General features: G+C 49.9%; 2 protein-coding genes across 4 annotated transcripts in view; one reads left to right on the forward strand and one right to left on the reverse strand.

Annotated features, from left to right (window-relative positions):
• The window catches only part of HEXDC (hexosaminidase D), a 15222-nt gene extending 1199 nt beyond the window's left edge, over nucleotides 1–14023 (reverse strand). The window contains exons 1-12 of one of the 3 annotated variants that reach the window (XM_023511317.1): nucleotides 13813–14023; nucleotides 13436–13619; nucleotides 12699–12837; nucleotides 9398–9507; nucleotides 7357–7444; nucleotides 4408–4572; nucleotides 3252–3435; nucleotides 2496–2567; nucleotides 1927–2122; nucleotides 1193–1275; nucleotides 319–397; nucleotides 146–247 (exon numbers count right to left, since the gene is read on the reverse strand). In XM_023511317.1, the coding sequence (XP_023367085.1) occupies nucleotides 146–247; nucleotides 319–397; nucleotides 1193–1275; nucleotides 1927–2122; nucleotides 2496–2567; nucleotides 3252–3435; nucleotides 4408–4572; nucleotides 7357–7444; nucleotides 9398–9507; nucleotides 12699–12782 (1163 nt within the window). In that variant the 5' untranslated portion in view covers nucleotides 12783–12837; nucleotides 13436–13619; nucleotides 13813–14023. Of the gene's footprint in view, nucleotides 1–145; nucleotides 248–318; nucleotides 398–1192; nucleotides 1276–1926; nucleotides 2123–2495; nucleotides 2568–3251; nucleotides 3436–4407; nucleotides 4573–7356; nucleotides 7445–9397; nucleotides 9508–12698; nucleotides 12939–13435 lie in introns of all 3 variants that reach the window. The other 2 variants (XM_023511315.1, XM_023511316.1) reach the window with 2 other exon arrangements.
• Nucleotides 14024–14025: 2 nt separating this feature from the next.
• OGFOD3 (2-oxoglutarate and iron dependent oxygenase domain containing 3) overlaps nucleotides 14026–19643 on the forward strand; it is a 28648-nt gene continuing 23030 nt past the window's right edge. Inside the window, exons 1-2 of the mRNA XM_003786041.2 lie at nucleotides 14026–14099; nucleotides 18482–18699. Of these exons, the coding sequence (XP_003786089.1) occupies nucleotides 14026–14099; nucleotides 18482–18699 (292 nt within the window). The remainder of the gene's footprint in view (nucleotides 14100–18481; nucleotides 18700–19643) is intronic.

Raw genomic sequence — 19643 nt, forward strand, 5'->3', positions numbered from 1 at the left:
AGGTGTATGTGGCTGGCATCTTAGCCACTTGAGCCACAGGCGCCAAGCCAAGAATCTGATAGACATTCTAAGTCTTCCTCTTAGAAAATCTGCAGGGGAAGCAGACCCCCCTGGGCTGGGGTTCGTGGGCACACCCACCACTCACCTGTTCCTCTCCAGCAGTGCATCCACGGAGCTGCGCAGATGCAGGCTGAAGTGTGTGACAAGGCTGAGGATGTCACTGCCAGGGAAGGAGCTGGCCCCCTCGCTGTAGGAGAGCTGCACTGAGAATCGCTGCCCCTCAAGAGTCAGTCGAGGCTCGGCAGGCTGGGAGCTTACCTTACTGGGCTGGCTGTTTCCACACTTGAAACCCCAAGAATGTTCTCCACTCTTGATTTGACATCTTCAGAGAATCCTCCTGAAATCAACCACAGGAAGCGATGGGAGAGGGCCTGGGGGGATAGTGGGGGCTCTATCGGCACCTCCAAACCCCAAAGAGGCCTGGAGGGCACGTGATCCCTGCCATTTCTCACTAAACACGTGAAGTATTTTCATTATTTTGACAGAAAACAAGTAAGAATGTGCTGCTGGCAGCACCAACACCCAGATAGCAGCTGGCCCTTCCTGTGACTACCCATGCCCAGGACTCCTGCAGGCACCAGGTGGACAAACTGCCATGTCAGTGTTCCAGAAAAACACTCTCTGCAAAAGGCTTAGCCCAGCACATGCGAGAGGAAGGGCATCCTTACTGCAGGAGGGCTGCGGCAGACATGCTGACACACATCTCTTTAGTGTGGGTAGATGGGTCTGCACCTTTCTGTATATTATAAACGGCTCAGAACCATGGTATTTTGTACCCTCTCACTTCCCTGTATGACATGGGCCTTCAATAAGCTGCAGTGTCTGCCTCTGCCTCCCTCACATGTTCCTTACATCCCTGAGCAGGCTCCTGGCCTCAGCGGCACAGTTCCCTCAGTGCCACGGTTCCCTGTGCTAAGGCCTCCCTCTTCCTGCCTCTGCCCGTGTGACTGGGCATTGAAGACATGTTCTTCTCTGGGTCCACTTGAGGGCCTGGGTCTGGAGGTGCTGACGGCAGGTGGTGGCAGAGCTGGGCCTGAGCTTGTCCCAGGGGGAAGATCACAGTCCAGCCCAAGCGACCGGGCACCAGGTGCAGGCCCTGCCTGCCCTCCAGGTCTCTCTGGGTGGGACATACCATGGAGGAGCAGCTGCAGACAGGCCGCCAACGACGGGACCCCCACGGGGAGCAGCTCACACAACACGGAGAAGTGGTCGTGCCTGTCCACAAGGGGGCGGTCAGCTCTGCTGCCAGTGGAATCCCTGTCACTGTCCCCTCCCACAGGCCCCAAGGCTCTCCTCCAAAGGACCCACAGGAAGGGAGGTGGGGCCCCAGAAGGTCAGGGCAGCGCTGGTCCCAGGCAGGGCTGACAGGGCTTGGCCTGGTCCCAGGGTGGACTCTTAAGGTCCCCACTGCTGGGGTGAGCACCTCCCCTGCTGAATCTCAGGTTCTTCAGTGCCCAGGTGAAGCTCAGTGGTCCCTGACATCACAGCCCGGAGAGACCCTGGGTATAGTCCTGGTACCCCTACCCGCCCACGCAGGACATTGGGGGCCTCTAGATGTTTCCTCAGAGCTGGCTGCTGCCACTGTACATGTATGACAGGCCATGACCTGTCCCTGCTGCAGGATGGCCCATTGAGGGTTGCTCTTAGGGCACCCACCCAGCCTCCCTACCAAACACCCAACTTTGTCCCCTGGCTGTCCAGGAGGCAAACAGCCTTATGTATGGTACACACAAGGGAAAGGGCCACATGTTTGTCACTTTGAGCACCAAGTAGCATCTCCTCATGGGCATGAGAGGCTCAACCCCCCACAGCTGCTTCCCTCTGGGCTACCTTTGGCCTCCTAGGACGGCTAGCTCAAGGGCTTACCTCTGCCAGCCAGTCAGGACAATGCCCTGCAGCAAGCCTGCTGGCCCACCGCCTGCCACCTGCAGCCAGCACTCGTGGTTCCTGAGGTGGTGCTCAACTGGGGGCAGAGCCTGGCTGGGCCCTGTAGCACCCTTGTAGGCACTGGCAGCCCACAGCCGCTGGAAGCCACACTCCTGATACTTGTGCATGAGGAGCACTGGGTGAGAAAGCAGGCAGGTGAGTAGCTCCTGCAGAGACTGCTGGCTGCAAGGGCCCCAGACACGATTCTAGGCCACGTGCCTGTCCAGACCGGAGGTGGGGGCGGGGGGACACGTGACTGCTGGGCTAGACCCTGGTGGGAAAGGGACTGGAGCAGTTTGCAAGTGGCCCTACCTCAGCTGCTCATCAGGAAAACGCCTTGGACAAGGGGCAGAAGGCTGTCCAGGGGCTGTGGGCTCTTCAGGGTAGGTTGGTGGTGAGGCTGGGGCAGGGCTGACCTGGGCAGTCAGGGTGCAGGGTCACGGGGAGGAGTAGGGGCACCTGCTAGGCATGAGGCCCTGCTGGCTTTATCCCCACAACTTGGCACTAACCCTTGCCGTGCACGTCCAGGTCAGCCGCGTAGTCCCAGAGCACTGGCTCCACCAGCTCTGGTACCCCAGATGCTGCGGAAAGAGTGGGCTGTGAGCACAGGGGCATCCTATGCAGGCCGTGTCCCAGCTCCTCGGACACACTGCCATTGTTTTAAGGACAGACACTCAGGACTGTGCTAAGTTTCTGGTGACAAATGCCACACCACACACAACACCTATTCCAGCCCCCCTGTCCACAATGTCCTGCCCAGTGGGAATGACAGACACCTTTTCCCAGCCCCCTGTTCAAAACATCCTGCCCAGAAGGAAAGGCAGCACTATAGTTCAGGGGGAGACTGTCCTGCCTGCTAGCCCTCTTTGGGGCCATTCACCCGGGACACACAGACAATGGGTTGACCCTAATTAACCTCAATTTTCCTAAGAAGCCATATAAAGCAGCTGCCAGGACAGCACAGCCGCAGGACACATGAGCTTCATGGACCTGTGAGCAGCAACAGTCAGGCCCTGAATCCATCCCTCTGCGTGGCCCCTGAGCCCCTCCAGACCTCCCAGCAGGCCTGTGGCTATTTTCCAGCCCACACCTATCATTCCCACTTGACCCTGTGAAGATTAACTCAGGGCTGTGCTTGAGCACGCACAAGAGCGCAGCTGTGTGGAGTTAGGAGCCATGTTGGGCCCGTCTCTTATAGTGTCTGTCTCTGGGTCAGAGGCTTTGAAGCAGCTATGGGAACCCACCCCCACTGCTGTGCGACAGACCTGTGAGCTGGTCCTGGGGCATGTCCCGCAGCATGTCATCCCACACTAGGGGCGTCGTGCAGGGGTGCCAGGTCAGCACATGGCTAGCCACTGCCCTTATGTGGGACAGACACAGCTTCACCTTGCTGTTCTGCTCCTGCTGCAGCCATTGTCTTGAGGCCTCTCCTTCTCCCAGGTAATAGACCTGGAAGGAACAATGGGCTGAGTTGCCCCTGTAGGGGCTGTCAGCACCGCCTGCACCAGTGGGTCCAGCAGTTCACACACCGTCCCAAGTCTTGGGGCAGTTGGTGTGGGGAGCAGGCTGAGGGAGGAGCTCAGAGCCTCTTCTACATGGGCTCAGCTCCACACAGGGCAGCCTCTGAGTATTCACGGCAGCTGTGCTCAAGATTCACATAGGGCAAAAACAAGTGGACACAGCGCAGTCCGTCCATGCAATGGGATTATTATTATTATTTTCTTAAAAAGGGAATGAAGTTCTGACACAGGCTTCATCACAGATGAATCTTAAAAACATCGTGTGAGGAAAAGAAGCCAGACACTCAGGCCACATATTCTAAGATTCCATTTATGCAAAGTGCCCAGAATTGGTGGCTGCTGGGACAGGTGTCTGGACATGGGTTTCTGTCTGGGGTGCCACATAGGCTCTGGGACCACACAGTGGTGATGGCTGCATGACACTGCACAGCTGTGCGGAGTTAGGAGCCATGCTGGGTCCATCTCCTACAGTGTTTTTTTGTTGAAACACCAAAAAGTACTCCAGTATGTACTTTAAAATGGTCACAATGGTGAGTTTTATGGTATGTATATTTTGACACACATACGCAGATTTACTTCTTTCCTCTCCTTATGGAACCTGCCCATAGCTAGTGATGGCTCTGAGTTGTCAGGGGCAGCACAGCCACCTCTGGCAGTCTCAGCCGATCACGGGGGTGTCTTTGGCAGGCTGTGCAGGTTTGCCCTGTGTCAGGCCATCTGTCCTCCTGAAGGAGGAGGCTGGAACAGGCTCCCCAACAGGGGCTGTCTCCTCAGCAAACCCTGTCTTTATTCTTTGGTCCTTGAACTATTTTGTATTTACAAAGAGAAACCATGATTTAAGAGGTGACCTGATAGTCAAGGCAAGACGACTGTGGCAGGATTTGGGGACAAGGGCACCTACCTCATCACACCCAATGTGGAGCCGCCGAGTACCTGGGTGCTGCTCCAGGACCTGGTCGATCATGGCTCCTACCAGGGCCAGAGACTCTGCCTCGTGGGGGTTCAGGGTATTGGGGAAGGACGCCACTTCCCGGAGGTGGGCGAAGGCCAAGTGCTTCAGCACAAACTGTGGAGACATGGGGACTTGTGAGGCTGGGTCGGGAGAGGCTGGTGCCGAGCTCCTTCTACCCACCTTGGGCTTCTGCTCAGAATCAGCCGGCAGCAGGGTGGCTCCCTAGTCTTCAGTGAGGCAGAGCTCCAGGGTGCAAGAGGCACACTTGGGACCTGCTCCCAGCTTGGCCCAACCTTCTGCCTCCACCCAGTGAGAGAGAGGGCTGTGCAAAGCCAAGCTCCACCTGCCTCCAAAATTGCAGGCAGAGCTTGCCACTCTAGGCCTTGGTGCCGAGAGGCACCTTTCTGGCACAGTAAGGACAGAAAGGGACAGAACAGCCCTTCAGAGCTCTGGAAATCAACCAAAGGTGAAGAATACAGTCAAAGTATTTATTCATGAAAGACACTGTAACTCCAGGAAAGACACTAGACTCAAAACTGGTAAAAACAAGGTGGAGAAAACACTCCATCCACCGCTGGTCAGAAGGTACAGCCCCTGTGGTGACCCAAAGGGCAATGCACACTCGCCTCACACCTGTGGCTGATCGGGCCACACACCTGGGGACCTGAGGGGGCCAGATGTGAGCAGAGGCAGCCACAAGGGCTGGCTGTACCCATCACAGCCCCTGGCGGGGGTGGAGGCCTCATGGGTACCAGGTATTTGAGCTGAACCTCTCTCAAACCCAGGGCTGACCACCAGCATGAAGGAAAAGGAGTGATTCCAGGAGGCCAGGCAAAAACAAGAATAAAAGCAAGCAAACTAAGCAGAGGCGCCAGTGGCTGCCCACAGCTGAAGTGATGGGTCCTGCAGATGGAATGCAGGCAACTTGCCAGAGATCAGCACAACTACTATCACCACTTAGGGATGAAAATAAAAATTCAGGGCTTGGCACCACACAGTGGGTAGGGTGCTGGCCACATACACAGGAGCTGGCGGGTTCAAACCTGGCCCAGGCCTGCTAACAATAATGACAACAAAAATAGCCAGGTGTTGTAGTGGGTGCCTGTAGTCTCAGCTACTTGGGAGGTTGAGGCAAGAGAATCAAGAGTTTGAGGTTGCTGTGAGCTGTGACACCACTCTACTCTACTGAGGGCAACATAGTGAGACTCTGTCTCAAAAAATAAAATACTGGGCAGCACCTGTGGCTCAGTGGGGGGCACTGGCCCCATGTACGGAGGGTGGCAGGTTTGAGCCCGGCCCTGGCCAAACTGCAACAGAAAAATGGTTGGGCATTGTGGTGGGTGTCTGTGGTCCCAGCTGCTCAGGAGGCTGAGGCAGGAGAATTGCCTGGGCCCAGGAGTTGGAGGTTGCTATGAGTGTGTGATGCCACAGCACTCTACGAAGGTGATAAGGTGAGACTCTGTCTCTACAAAATAAATAAATAAAATAAAAATTCAGGTTTGCTAGAATGTTATTTGAAGTGTCCAGTTCGCATCCAAAAATTATGAGATGTACAAATAAACTGGGAAATTGTGACCCAGACTCAGGAAAAACCCAGTCAATGAACACTAACTCTGAATGGCCCCAGGTGGGATTTATCAGACAAATATTTCAAAGGTAAGTTCCAAGAATTCAAGAAAAGTATCCATTTGGGTGGTGAGTAGCAGATTTGAAATGTCATTAGATTCACTGGTTGTGACAATATAGCAACAAAAATTACTCAATCTGAATAACAGAAAAAAAGAAGAAAAGGGAAGAGAGGCCTGTGAGATGTCACACAAGAGGGGACTCAGAAGGAGAACAGAGAGGAGGGAGCAGAGAAAACACCTGTAGAAACAGCCACAACTTCACACAGTAGTGAAAAACAATCTACAGTTCTACAATCAACAAACCTGAAGTAGGATAAAAGCAAAGAGAACCACATCTAGACGCATCATAATCAAACTGCTGAAAGGCAAATGTAAAGAGAAAATATCAAAAGCACCAAGAAAAAAAAAAAAGACAACATGTTCAGGGCAATAAAAACAACTAGTGGCTGACAACATCGTGTCATGACTGAAAACAAACTGATTTACAGAGTTAGCCCAATTCCGGTCAAAATCCCAGCAAGGTTTTACAGATACATGGACAGAGCAAATCGAAAATACACACAGAAAGGCAAAGGAACTAGACTAGTCCAACCACCCTTCGGGGAGAAGAATAAAGTCTGAGGCATTACACTTCCTAACTTCAGAACTGATGAGGAAGCTACAGATAATATGGGTTAGCAAAGGGAAGACACACGTATCCAACAGGACAGAGTCTAGAAATCAACCTTGGGATATGGTACCAAGGTAGAAAGGCAATTCCATGAAGAAAGCAGTTTTTCAACAAACGGTGCTGGAACAGTTGGTCATTTCAAGAAGCTACATATAAGAAGCCCAGACACTGGGCAGCACTCCAGGCCAAGCCACCTTCTCTGCCCAGCACAGGTACGAAGATGAGTAGGGCAGGACTGTTGATAAATCTCCTCTGGACACTGGTCAGAGAAGTGGACCCTGCAAGCCACTCAATCAATGTTGTGTTTAATTTGTTTTCTGTTTGTTTGATGCAGACATGAAAGATTGTTGAAGATCACTTAGGGGCCTGGGAAAATATTTTCAATATTAAAGTGAAAAAAAATGCAAACAGAAAGTGCAAAGCATAGTGTGGTCTTTTACCTCACGCAACAATATTTTTATGAATATAAATTAAAAAGGAAAATCCATTTGGCCCCAGGGCTCCCCCTTCCAGCCTCAGGTGGAGGCTTCCCTAACCCACGCCAGCCTGGGGGTCCCAGACCCCACCCCAACACCAGTAACTTCCATTCCTGCTACTCACCTCCATGTGTCCAAATGTCTGAACCAAGGGAACCACCTCCAGCTCATTCATCCTAGCCAGACGCAGAATCTCTTTGATTTCAGAGGGGCTAGAGAGAGCATTGAGCCAGGGTGGTTAGCCAACTACAGCACCCTCCCCAGCCCTTCCTGGTTAGACCCTGCAGGGCTTTCCTGAAACCATGAGGCTGCTAACTCTGCAAAGCTTTACAGATATCCTCAAGGTTGCAGGGAAGGCCCCTATTCTGGAATTTGGAGGAAAGACACTCTATTATACCCTCAGTAAAAGTTTGCATTTCACCAGTTGTTCTTAACCAAACTACACAGGAGGATGATGTCACTCGCAGGAGCAGCTGACCAGCCCGAGGACAAATGCACCTGGCACCTGTTTTTATAGAGCCCTCAACCTAGGAATGGGTCCCTTCAGGCCAATGTTCCACTATAAGAGGGTCACATCCTCGGAAGGACTGACCTTTTCATTTTCACAAGTTACATCGTGAGATTATGAATTTATCTAAAAAAGAAAGCAGTTTCTCACTTTTACATGTGTTTGAAACATCTCTTAGGTTATTCAGTTATATAAATGTTATTAATTAGAAGAAGTTAAAACAACCATGAGGTGCCATCTCAGCCACAAAATTGGGGTACAGCTCCCACTACTCTCTGGGAGAGTTTGGAGAGGCTTTTTTGTTTGTTTTGAGACAGAGTTTTACTATGTCGCCCTTGTCACAGCTCACAGCAACCTCCAACTCTTGGGCTTAAGCGATTCTCTTGTCTCAGCCTCCCAAGTAGCTGTGACTACAGGCACTCACCACAATACCCAGCTATTTTTTTGGTTCTAGTTTGTCATTGTCGTTTGGCAGGCCCTGGCTGGGTTCAAACCACCAGCTCCAGTGTATGTGGCTGGCGCCCTAGCTGATGATCTACAGGCTCTGAGCCTCACAGAGGCTTTTAAAGTCTCTCTGAACTTGAACTCTCCTGGAGGGTTGTAGGGTGGGAGCTACCATGTTTTCCCAAAAATATGACACTGTCTTATATTTATTTTTTCTCAAGAAGACACACCAGAGCTTATTTTTAGGGGATATCTTCCTCTGTTATACAGATACACTGCATAGCCACACCCATCACTAGGTCTTATTATTGGGGTAGGGCTTATACTTAACAAATGCATAGAAATCCTGCTAGGGCTTATTTTTTGGGTAGGTCTTATTTTCGGGGAAACATGGTATACTCCAATTAGGTAGCTAGGAGGGTACCATATTGCTTTTTTTTTTTTTTTGGAGACAGAGTCTCAAGCTGTCACCCTGGATAGAGTGTGGTGGTGCCATAGCTCACAGCAACTCAAGAGATCCTTCTTCCTTAGTTTTTCTATTTTTAGTAGAAACGTGGGTCTTGGTTTTGCTCAAGTTGGTCTTGAACTCGTGAGCTCAACCAATCCACCCACCTTGGCCTCCCAGAGTGCTAGGATTATAGGTATGAGCCACCATGCCTGGCCACCACATTGTTTTAACTTCTTCAATTATTGTGATGTTCAACATTTTCTCATATGCTTATTGGCCATTTTTATTTCTTCCTTTGGGAAATGCCAGTTAATGTCCTTTGCCCACGTGTCTTTTGGAATATTTGTGTTGATTTACAGAGATCTGTAATTTTAAAGCTCAGCAGGGCGTGGTACCCGTAGCATACTGGTTATGGTGCTGGCCACATGCACCGAGGCTGGTGGGTTTGAACTCGGCCGGGTCCAGCTAAAGCTGAGCAGGTACCGCCTATCTCTACACCTGACTTCATTGATTTCAGTCCTTTCCCCTTCAACCTGAGACCCAGCTGTGGTTTTACAGAACAGCCACCTCCCCTTCTGGTGACCTTCACCAAGGTAGAAATCAAAGCTCTCCAACCTCCTTTTTTGAAGTTTCTAAACTCTCTTCAGTGAGTGTGTTTTATTTTTACAACCATGTTTTAATTATATAGTTAAGACACACTTAAAAACACAGAAAAGGAACATATACTCCACACTTACATTCCTGGCAGCCCCTCCCTGGAGTTACCTGTAGGCATGCTTGGCCCGCAGCAGCCTCAGGGGACCCTCATAGGGAAACATGTCTTCATACTCCACGAGGAGGCCATTAGCACCTAGTGCACGGAACAGAGGAAAGACCTAGGGGGAACGGGGATGTTAGGAAGAAGTGATCCCTTCAGACACACACTGACACAGCAGAAGAGTCGCTTTCCTTTTAGCCTGTGGGGACTAACACTCATTTCCCTGGAAACTTTAAACCTGGAAAATGTGTACTTTATGTAATACCAAACTGTCTAATCCAATGACATACCTGCTTTTTCCAGGAGGGGTAACAGGCTGCACAGCAGAGCTGGTCCTAATGGCCAGTCTGTCTGTGGCTTAGGTGCAGGATGTCCCTGCAAAGCCACTCCTCACCTAGGACACAGTGACATGGGGTAGCCAGACTAGTGGACACTCCCAGGCACAAAACCGGGAAGAACAGGGCTCAGAAGGGCCAGCGGCACCGAGGAGGGGCAGCCTTGGCTTGCCTGTTTCTGGGCTGTGCCAATCTCCAAATACAGGTTGTTCATATGTTTCCTAAGATTTGTAACATTCTTTTGTTGAGATCATTGTCACAGTTTTCCTTTCCCCACAAACAGAAAAGTTCTAGAGCTGAATTGAAGGTTGGTGTCAGTCTGGGATTAAAAATTAGCTGACTCTATGTCATCCTCGGTAGAGTGCCGTGGAGTCACAGCTCACAGCAACCTCAGACTCTCTGGCTTAAGCAATTCTCTTGCCTCAGCCTCCCAAGTAGCTGGGACTACAGGCACCTGCCACAATGTCTGGCTATTTTTTGTTGCAGTTGCCATTGTTGTTTTAGCAGGCCTGGGCCAGGTTCAAACCCGCCAGCCCTGGTGTATGTGGCTGGAGCCCTAACCACTGAACTACAGGCACTGCCCTAGCTGTAGATTTTTCATTAAATGGGTAATCAATAATTGACTGCAAATCATAAAAGGAGACAGAGAGAAATGGGAAGATGTGATCTAACCCAGGTTGGTCACATCTGGATAAACGATGTAATGACAACATCATTTCCTGTTTTCCTTTGTTTTTTTCCAACCACTTTGCAGGTCACTGAACAGCGGCTTCCGTGACATGTGAGCTGGGTGTCTTTGCCTGCATTCTGTCACTCTCAGTTTGTCAGGATGCTTTTTCATCTCTACATGTTTGATTTTTTTCTTTTCTGTCATTTATTTTCAAATACTGTACTTTCCATGGTGTGTGTTCACTTTTGTGCTTCTACTAATTTAGTATTCTTTGTTTTTTTTTTCTGAGACAGAGCCTCAAGCTGTCACCCTGGGTAGAGTGCTGTGGCATCACAGCTCACTGCAACCTCCAACTCCTGGGCTCCAGCCATTCTCCTGCCTCCACCTCCCAAGTAGCTGGGACTACAGGCGCCTACCACAACACCCGGCTATTTTTTGGTTGAAGCCATCATTGTTGTTTGGTGGGTCTGGGGTGGATTCAAATCCACCAGCTCAGGTATATGTGGCTTGCGCCTCAGCCACTTAAGCTACAGGCACCGAGCCTTAATATTCATTTTTAAACAAAATTATTCTTTATAATTAATTCCTGAGTTCCACAGGCAATCTTGTCACATCCTCTTTTGTCTTGTTACCATATTTCTGGGCTTCTCTATTTCTGATTTGTACTGCTTTCTCAGAACTTCTGCTGTTTTCTCAATATCTTCTGTTTCATGTTGCCATGTTTGGTCCTGTGCCATCAGCTCGGTGGTACAGGGCCAGCCAGGCCACTGTCTTCTTTTCTCTCATGGGTCTTATATGCCATTTGATGACACTCCTTTTCTGCTGCTCACCTTTAAGAACAGGTTCTTATGTTCAGAATAGAGATGGGCCAGTCCGTCCTCTACTCTTGCCATAAAGAATTAGAAATTATAGGCTCTGTGCAGCTACTTTTGCATTTTGGACTTCTCTGAGCTCTGCCTCCTCTGGCCCCTTTCTCCCAGTATCTGAACAGTCTCTCTTTTTTTTTTTTTTTGAGACAGAGCCTCAAGCTGTCCTCCTGGGCAGAGTGCCATGGCATTACAGCTCACAGCAACCTCCAACTCCTGGGCTCAAGCGAGTCTCCTGCCTCCGCCTCCCCAGTAGCTGGGACCACAGGCGCCCGCCACAACGCCCGGCTATTTTTTGGTTGCAGCCATCATTGTTGTTTGGCGGGTCCGGGCTGGGGATTCGAACCCGCCACCTTAGGTGTATGTGGCTGGCGCCTTAGCCAGTTGAGCTATAGGCGCCGAGTCCAGTCTCTCTTTTTTATCTTTGGTGTTCTTTCCAAGTTCAATGGGGATGCTTTTCCTAACATTTTGTCTTTAGTGTGGGGCTCTGTTCTTCTGCGAGGAAGTTCCTTTAAGTATTTCCGAGAGCTCAGCAGCCTTGGGACTTCCCCATACCATCTTTTGAATCTTTTTGCACTCATTTCAAACTGGAGCCAGTAAAAGCTTTCCATATTTTATTGCTATGGGAGACTTTACTTCTGGGACTATTTTCTGGGTGCTATGGTCACAGCACTGTTGACATTCCCCTCTTTCCTCTACCACCTCTTGCTTTGCTAACCCTTCATGGGTGTTACACTGTCTATGGTTTGGCCCCACCTACTTATATTTAGGAGTCCATAGAGGTAACTATGACACCCGGTTCTTGAAGAATGTTTTAGCTTACTAGAGCAGCTGTAATAAATGACCACAAACAGTAACAACAGAAACGTTTTCTTTCGCAGAAACCCAAGGTTTCTGGTTTGAGGCCAGAAGCCCAAACCCAAGAGATGGCAGCCTCTCTTTGAAGGCTCCAGAGCAAAATCCTTCTTGGCTTGAGAATGCCTCCCTCCGATCTCTGTCCCCATCAGCATGCAGGTGTCTGCATACTGTCCTCCCTGTGTGTAGCTTCTCTGTCTAAACTCCCCCTCCTTATGAGGCACCGGTCGCTGGACTGGGCTCACTTTACTTTAGTATGACTTCACCTAATCTTGATCACATCTGCAAAGACTGTATTTCCAAATAATGTCACATTCACAGGTACCAGGAGTTAAGGTCTGAACGCATCTTTTTGGGGGGACACAATCCAACCCATAACAAAGAAGGTTTTCTTTTGTCCCTTTTTTCCTTTTGCTATCTCTGTTGCTTTGATTCAAAACCAAAACTGCTGTCACCATCTTCTCCCCACCTACTACCTCATGGTTGTGTTCTAAGCACCCTTTTCCCCAGAGTACTGCTCAGAACTTTAAAGATTGAACCCAGGACAAAAAGTGATTCTTTAGAGGTAAAAGAGAGTTCTCACCTTTGAGAGGTACGAGACCTTTGGCGGTGCTCCTTTAAGGTCCAGATGAACCAGTCTCATCGCAAATGGTGTGGAATCTGACATTTCAATTTTTTTTTGTGAATTTCTACAGCAAAATTACTTGTCTGGGTGCTTCTTCCTAATAGAGAAGATCCAAGTCACAAACAGGGGCAGAAGTTTCTCCAGCACTTTCTCTTACACTTTCAGTTTTCAGTTCTGTTTGAATTACAAAAGAAGTATCTGGATGACAAGCAGTTGGGAAAAAGCAAAATTTCTTTTCTGTCTATTTTAAAAGCACAAAAGGACAAGAAGGAAAAAGGAAAGAAAATCTTTGCATGTTACCCAGTTCAGTAACCCAACCTTCAGTAACTTGTTTTGTTCAAGGACACATAAATTCCTGACCTTACGGAATGCATAATACAGCAGAGGAGAAGCAGATGCACAAATAAACCATCCGTTTTGATTTAAAAAATCATATACAGTTTTTACTAACAATCTCAATGCCAAGATTCTCAAGACAGTTACCCAATTACTATCTGCAGGATGGACAGGATCTGTGAAAAAGCTCTGAGAAAATGTGATGGTTTCAAAGCATAACTGTTTGAAAGTCTTCAAACCAAATCTACTTTGCAGGGAACAGATTTCAAGGAAAAGTTTTGGAGCTGAGAAGTCTGCCCCAACCAAGCAAAACCCAGGTCGCCCCACGCACTGGGGCAGGAGCAGCGGGGAGGCCTCACCTGCGCGAATGAGGCAAAGGGGCTCTGCGGAAAGCCACACGTCGGCGGGTCCAGGCGCTGCACTTGGGACTCCAGGGAAGCGACTGGTGTGGGAGGTGCGAGTCCGACAGGGCATATGTGGCAGGTACAGAGCAGCAGGTACGGGTCAAGGCAAGTGGTGGGCACGGTAGGTGCGCCTGCAGGTCTGAAAGGTGAGGGCGTGACAGGTGAGGGCGCAACAAGGGCATATGCGGATCTGACAGGTGCGGGCCCGACGGCCCGCACTCCACTCAGCTGCACGACTCAGTCCAGGCCGCCTAGGGGTGGAGGGCTGTTGGGGACAGCGGCCGCAGGCCCTGGCGGACCGCCTGGGCAGCGCTCAGGTGAGCCTCTCGCACCTGGCGGCCTAGGCTGGGCTCCGTTCCAACGAGGCCCCGCCCGCGCCGCTCGGCCACCGATTGCTCGGGCCTGGCCGCCAGCCCCGGGGCGGATGGCCGAGCGAGTCGCTCCCGCGTCCCCGCTTAGCGCCTTCCTCGCGCTCTTCGTCGCCGCGCTCGTTCTCTGGCCTTGCAGCTCCCGCGTCCCACCCGGCTCCACGGCGGCCTGGCCCGATGGCACCTCAGCGGAGGGGCGCAACCAAGGCGTCTGAGCGCAGCGGGACCGCGGAGCGCCGACGCCCAAGCAGGTAGCGAAGAGTGCAAAAGGCTCAGGCTGCGGCGGCGGGCGGGGCGGGGCCAGGCCGGCAGGGGCGGGGCTGGCCTGACGGGGCGGAGGCAAGAGCGGCAGGGTGGGACTAGGCAGGAAAGGAGCAGGACCGCTGCGGGGGCGGGGTCCTACCGGGTGGGGCCATACAATGCGCGATGCCTGACGCGTGCGAAGTAGAGGTGTGGGCGGAAGCCAATGAGGCAGGGCCGTGTACTAGGCGTGGCCTCATTGGAAAGGAGGGGCGGGGCTTTATCACCGGGGCGGGGCCTCTGTTTGGAAGCAGAGTTGGGGGAGGATCGAGGTCCCAGTGCAGACAGAGGATAGAGGATAGATCACAGACGCTCGCCTGGACTCTAGAGTAGTGGAGGAAGAGTGGAAGCTTTTGATGCCCCCTGCTGAGCTGCTGCTGCTCAGTGGAACCTGTTGTGCTTGGCTTCCAGGTAGACACTGACTTCAAACTAGCAGCCTGAACAGTCTGTGCTGCAGCCGGGACCTTTAATCCACCTTCGCTGTTTTTTTTTTTTTTAGACAGGGTTAAGGTTATGGCTGTAGTTAAAATTCACAGCTCACAGCAGCCTCGAACTCCTGGGCTGCAGCGATGCTCCCTCTTCAGCCTTCCAAGCAGTTGGGACTGCAGGTGCACCTGCCCACCTGGATGACAGCCACCTTCACTTTAAACTACAAAGCCTGCTTTCCCAGAAATGTAGCAGATTTTAGAAGGCTATGGGGAATGGCTTAGTTTTAAAATTTTAAAATCATACAGAAGGTGGTTAGTTTGTAATTATTACTGAAAGGTCTTTCAGCATGCAAAAAACCTGTTTGCTTCCTTTATATTTTGCTCTTTGAGGGATTGCCTAATTCCATTTTATTGATAAGCTACATATTTAGAAATCATCAGTTAAAAAAACTATCAGGGAGATTATTTTAGTCTTAAAAAGGCTACAATAACTTTAAAAAATGATTTTAGAGGCTGGATCTCACTGTGTAACCCAGGCTGATCTCAGACTCCTAGGGTCAAGCAATCCTCCTGTCTTGACCTCCTGAGTAGCCAGAATCACAGGTACGCCACCAGGCCCAGCTTATGGTAACTTTTAAACCTGATGGTTTGTTCTTGAGATTCTTATCCCTGTTTTGTCTCAGTTACTGTTGGTTTCTGTCGGATAACATCTCAAATGCCTCATGCTGGTCTGCAACTATAATTTTACTAAGTTTGCATCTTCTACAGATTGGTTGTAAGTATTCCTCCTTTCCCCCAAAAAGAAATCTCACTAAAAGAATATTTTGTGGATAAACTTATCCTTTTTATTTAATAATAATGTTGAAGATATTCAATTAATAAATTTTTAAAAATCCAGTTGTAAATTTTCTGAAATACTAACAGCTTTTGGCAGTAATGAATGGTTAATATGGAATGTTATATTTATCCAGATAGAAAAGCATCCTGAAATGACTGTTGCTTAGAACTTTGCCCTAACCATTTCTAGAAAAACAATATCCCAAAAAAAGTACCCTTAGGCTTTAAGCAGATACTCAGATGGCTAATCCATGTGTCTCAGTTTGCTAATAATGCTCAAAAGCAGACAAGTATTTTCCAAGTCTGAGTGGGAAACACAAACTTTTTCTCTATTTACTGTTGTTGGAGAAAAATAAATCTCTATGTGTTAAAAAAGAAAACTGTCCTAATATACTTTACAGGAATCTTTATTCATGTTTTGGCAATACGTGTGTCTGGAAGCCCCTCTGCTCTCAGTGGTGGGGTGGCCTAATGCCTTCTTGTAACAGACACATATATTTCTTTTCATTTCATTTCTTTTTTTTGAGACAGAGTCTTATGTTGAGTGCTATGGCGTCATAGCTCACAGCAACCTCAAACTCTTGGGCTTAAGTAATTCTCTTGCCTCAGCCTCTCAAGTAGCTAGGACTACAGGTGCCCGCCACAATGCCCAGCTATTTTTTTGTTACAGTTGTCATTGTTGTTTTAGCAGGCCTGGGCCAGGTTCAAACCCGCCAGCCTCAGAGTATGTGACTGATGCTGTAACCACTGTGCTAGGGGCACAGAGCCCAGACACATATATTTCATAAGAAAAGAGCTCACTGACACCCCATGCTGAAAATGACCTTCCTCTAGTGGTTGAGTCTTCGGGGCCACCAAAGAGTCAAGGCCTCCATCATTACCACCTAGCCTAGAGGCAGCACCCCAGGGGCCCCCTTTCTGTCCACTTTTGCTAAGCAAAGTCTTTTCATTTTTTAATTAAGTTTTAGCAATTTTTTTTTTTGAGACAGAGCCTTAAGCTGTCACCCTGGGTAGAGTGCCGTGGCATCACAGCTCACAGCAACCTCCAACTCCTGGGCTCAAGCAAGTCTCCTGCCTCAGCTTCCCAAGTAGCTGGGACCACAGGCACCCGCCACAATGCCTGGCTATTTTTTTTTTTTTTTTTTTTGGTTACAGCCGTCATTGTTGTTTGGCGGGCCCGGGCTGGATTCGAACCTGCCACCTTAGGTGTATATGGCTGGCGCCCCAGCCGCTTGAGCCACAGGCACCGAGCCAGCAAACTCTTTTTTTAAATCCCTCTTTTTTTGTAAAATGTCTAATACTAAAATGGCCTTTATAAAGAGCATGTCTGGTCTTTCTTCTATTTTTCCCCTGACCTAAATCCCATGAGAAAGTCCATTATAGTGTTTTTCAAACCTGTTGATCAGGACACAATCAGTGTGTGTTAGAAGCAACCAAGGAGGAAAGGATGGGTCATGTCTGCATATCCTGAGTGGACAGGACCATTCCTCATCTGGAGGCCCTTGTTTCAGGATGCTGTGGGATGAGGCCCACAGAGAATACTGTGCTTTTTTATGGTTGGGGGAATGCTGGGTACCTTTTTAGGACATGTGCCCCCCTGGGACATGCCCCTTCATGTGCCTCTGCCAAGGCTTTGCTCCCTAGCAGTGTTGAACCATTTCCCATCACCACACCCTGGCAATGGTCCCTTCCTCTGCCTGGGTGTCCCCATGAGGAAAGCTTCCCTGGCCCCCTCTCAGTGCTATGGTCTGTCACTCTGGATGGTATCTCTAGGCTCCCCATGTCTCATCCCATCTGCTTTTCTCAGGACTACTCATGAAGATCCCTGGTGGATGGCTGGATAAATTAGTAAATTTCCAGCTTACTGCTTGGCTTTCATAAAGGATGTATTTTAATCACTCTAGGGCTGCAGTCGCCCACCCAGGGCATTGACTGGTCCTATGGCCCATCAGGAACCAGGCTGTACAGCTGGAGGTGAGCAGGAGGGGGCAAGTGCAGCTTCTTCTGTATTCACAGCTGCTCCCCATCGCTGGCACCACCCCCTGCCACATAGGAGGTGGCATTAGATTCTCACAGGAGCAGAAACCCTACTATAAAGTGCACATGCAGGGATCTGGGTTGTGGTTCCTGATGGGGATCTAATGCCTGATGATCTGAGGTGCAGTTGTGATGTGCTTGGGTCATCCTGAAATGAACTCCCCAGCTTTGTGGATAAACTTCCTTAAAACCTGTTCCTGGTGCCAATAAGCATGGGGACCGCTGTTGTAGGACAAATCACCGGTTGATGCAGCCCCCACAGACTGGGAACTTGTGCCCAGACCTGGAAAGCATCCCCCTTGTGTTTTTCATCAAATTCTTTTTTTGTTTGTTTTGGTTTTTTTGAGACAGACTCTTACTTTGTCCCCCTGGGTAGAGTGCTGTGGTGTCACAGCTCACAGAAACCTCAAACTCTTTTTTTTTTTTTTTGAGACAGAGCCTCAAACTGTCCCCCTGGGTAGAGTGTTCTGGCATCACAGCTCACAGCAAACTCCAACTCCTGGACTCAAGCAAGTCTCCTGCCTCAGCTTCCCAAGCAGCTGGGACCATAGGCACCTGGCTATTTTTTGGTTGCAGCCGTCATTGTTGTTTCTGGCGGGCCGGGGCTAGATTCAAACCCACCACCTTAGTTGTATGTGGCTGGCGCCTTAGCCACTTGAGCCACAGGCGCCGAGCCGAAACCTCAAACTCTTGGTCTCAAGCAATTCTCTTGCCTCAGCCTCCTGAGTAGATGGTACTATAGGCACCTGCCATAACGCCTGGCTATTTTTAGAGACGGGTCTTGCTCTGGCTCAGGCTGGTCTCAAACTCCTCAGCTCAGGCAATCTATCTGCTCCATTTCCTACTACCCGCTTCACTGGCAGCCACCTTGAGCAGCTGGCAAGTGCAATGGCAGCTTCTGAGTTGACTGGGGCTCATCTCGACCAAAGGTTAGCACAGGCAGGGCCAGAGGTGGTCATGATCAGCTTGGTCTGTGATGTCAGCACACACAGCTGCTTTTGGGTGATGATGGGTATGTCTTCCATTTCTAGCACCAAGAGGGATCAGGAGTCACGGGAGGCACAAAGGATGTGGCTGAGGACCGCGGGCCTAGGGGCCAGCATGGCACTCTCTGCGTTCCTGCTGTGGAGCAGTTTGGGGGCTGACGACAGCATCACTGAGGTGCTGGCTCCCCGTGCTGAGGTCTTGGCAGGCAGATTCATCGAGGTGCCCTGCTCTGAGGACTATGACAGTCACCGGAGGTTTGAAGGTACAGTGCTACACGCCCCCTGGTGATCCAAGAAAGAGCAGCATGTCAAAATGAAATGCAACATGTTTAAAGTTTGTCTGCCTTTTGCTGCAATAAATTGGCAGGAGTGAGGTTGAAAGTGGTGTGTTGTAGGGGTGACAGATGACCTTTCTCTTCTCCTGGGGATTAAATGTGTCTCCTGGCCTGCTGGTCACTGCCCAGCTGTGGTCAGAATTTTAGTAACCTGTACTGTCCAGTGGAAGACATGGTTTGCCTGCCAAGAGGCATCACAATTAGAGAGGTAGAGAATGTGACAAGGAATTGCCAGAGGCTGTCACACACCCCAGTCCTGGGACTCCATTCTGACTGGGCTGGCACAGGCAGGGGTGATGTTGACCCCAAGGCATCCAGGAGATGGAGCTGCAGTGTCAGTCAGCTGGGCTGGTGCAGGCTTCAGCACCCTGGAGAGCGCACGGCCGGCTGGCCAGTTGATGGCACTCTGGACAGTCCAGACTTTTTTGGCTGCTGGGTTTTCCTAAATATCCCGTGCCATGCGGGTGCGTTCTCAGTTTTTTGAAAACTAGGATATGCAGCTGGGTTTTTCTGAAAAAACTGACTTTATTTTTTAACATCAATTCAGTATTTTGCACCAAGAAATGACTGCCAAGTTCTTCCACAACAGGGCATTGCTGGGATGTGCGTGAGTGCAGAGCTCTAGAGCTGGAAGGCTGAGGGAGGATTGCTGTACCTGGAGGCAGTGTCACTCTTTTTTCTGTCACTGGTCAGGAAAATGAACACATTTCTGTCATGTGGATGTTCTCTCTGTCTCCATAGACTTTTTCCCTTTAACATCCCAGCTTTCGAAAGATATTTTTTGATGATTAACACTGAAGAGAAATTTTTCTTTCTATCCACTTAATAACTTATCAACATTAAAAATAGTGGCTCGGCACCTGTGGCTCAAG

The sequence above is a fragment of the Otolemur garnettii genome, unplaced genomic scaffold, assembly GCF_000181295.1.
Source record: "Otolemur garnettii isolate 467f Iridium unplaced genomic scaffold, OtoGar3 scaffold00018, whole genome shotgun sequence".
Classification (NCBI taxonomy): domain Eukaryota; kingdom Metazoa; phylum Chordata; class Mammalia; order Primates; family Galagidae; genus Otolemur; species Otolemur garnettii.